Source organism: Corvus brachyrhynchos, unplaced genomic scaffold (assembly GCF_000691975.1).
Source record: "Corvus brachyrhynchos isolate BGI_N302 unplaced genomic scaffold, ASM69197v1 scaffold255, whole genome shotgun sequence".
NCBI classification, from domain to species: Eukaryota; Metazoa; Chordata; class Aves; order Passeriformes; family Corvidae; genus Corvus; species Corvus brachyrhynchos.
In genome coordinates, this window is record NW_008238358.1 from 4,342,065 (window position 1) to 4,343,229 (window position 1,165).

Sequence of the window (1,165 nt, forward strand, 5' to 3'; positions counted from 1 at the left end):
CAGGCCCTACCGAAACCCCCGCACGCTCGGCGCACTGTAACTGTACCTCTCGCCTACGAGGGGAAGAGAAGATGGCAGCTAGAACCTCCTGAGACTCCTGCAAAAATCCTCACCTGCGCAGAAATCCCGACACCTTTTGACAACACTGCTGCAGATACATACTGCTTCTATCCTGAGGCTGCCATCAACTGAAATTTCCTATGGCAGGGGTTTTGAATCGTCAGCGTTTTGGAGTTGCAGTTATTTCTCTCTAAAGACACAGTTTTGCAGTGGAGCCCTCCCACGCATTCTACCTCTAAGCAGCAGCAGGTGTCCACAAAATGCCTGTCACCAAACCTACACTCACAGCTGTGGCTAAACCTGAGACCACCCTGTTCCCCGGGCACTACGATCCTAGACTGTCTTCTGAAACGAGAAAGCTTACAGGCAACTGGGGCCTCAGCAACTTTCCCTGTGAAACATTCTCTAGAAACTCAATAGCTTCTAAAGATCATTGCAGGGCAATCTACTTTTGTGAACTACAAGAGCTTATTTAGTATGCAGCTGATAACCCCAGTTACACTCAATCCAAAGTCCAAATGAGTGAAGAGAGTTTCAACATTCCTTCCAAAAGGACTTTACACACCATACTCTAATACAAAATAACCATACACTACCAGACACATGCAACTCAGACAAGATTTGTTCGTGATTCAAATGTATAGGCCCTCCCACATTGCAGTAGTATATCATTCCAGAAAAAACTTGGTTTGAACTAGCTAAGATATTCAGACAACCTGAAAAAGTAATGTTAGAAAGCAAACAAATCCAAACAAACGAAGAGAAAATGCCTCAGTGATAAGCTATATAAGCATATTTAATACCCTTTTTGCTGATCTTAAAATTGTTTTCTGAAGGGTATTAAGAACTTTCCCCCCCTCCCACTTCCACACCCTACCCCAAAGTAACTAGCTCCCATCCTCCCAGAAACAGCCCCAACATCATCTTCTCTATACTACGCACCTTATTCAGTCTACGGTATTTCTGCTAGAAGCAAAAGAAAACAGTTATTTTTACTTAGTACAGCTCGCTTTCATTTGCAGTGACTATCAGGCAACCATTTTTTTATTTAAAAAAAAAAAAAAAAAAAAAAAAGAACATAGAAACCTGTCTTCATTCCCACTAA

At 42.4% G+C, this 1,165-nt stretch overlaps 1 protein-coding gene across 9 annotated transcripts in view; it reads right to left on the reverse strand.

The window, feature by feature from the left end:
* Window positions 1-1,165, reverse strand: part of HNRNPA3 (heterogeneous nuclear ribonucleoprotein A3) — a 24,120-nt gene that overhangs the window by 11,836 nt on the left and 11,119 nt on the right. For 6 of the 9 annotated variants that reach the window (XR_001862380.1, XR_001862379.1, XM_017735580.1 and 3 more), the window contains exon 3: window positions 1,003-1,026. The exons of 2 other annotated variants lie outside the window; for them this stretch is intronic. Coding sequence is in view for 5 of the 7 variants with exons in the window: in XM_017735580.1 (XP_017591069.1) it covers window positions 1,003-1,026 (24 nt within the window). In the remaining 2 variants the exon portion in view is untranslated. The remainder of the gene's footprint in view (window positions 1-1,002; window positions 1,027-1,165) is intronic. One more of the 9 variants, XM_017735581.1, reaches the window with a different exon arrangement.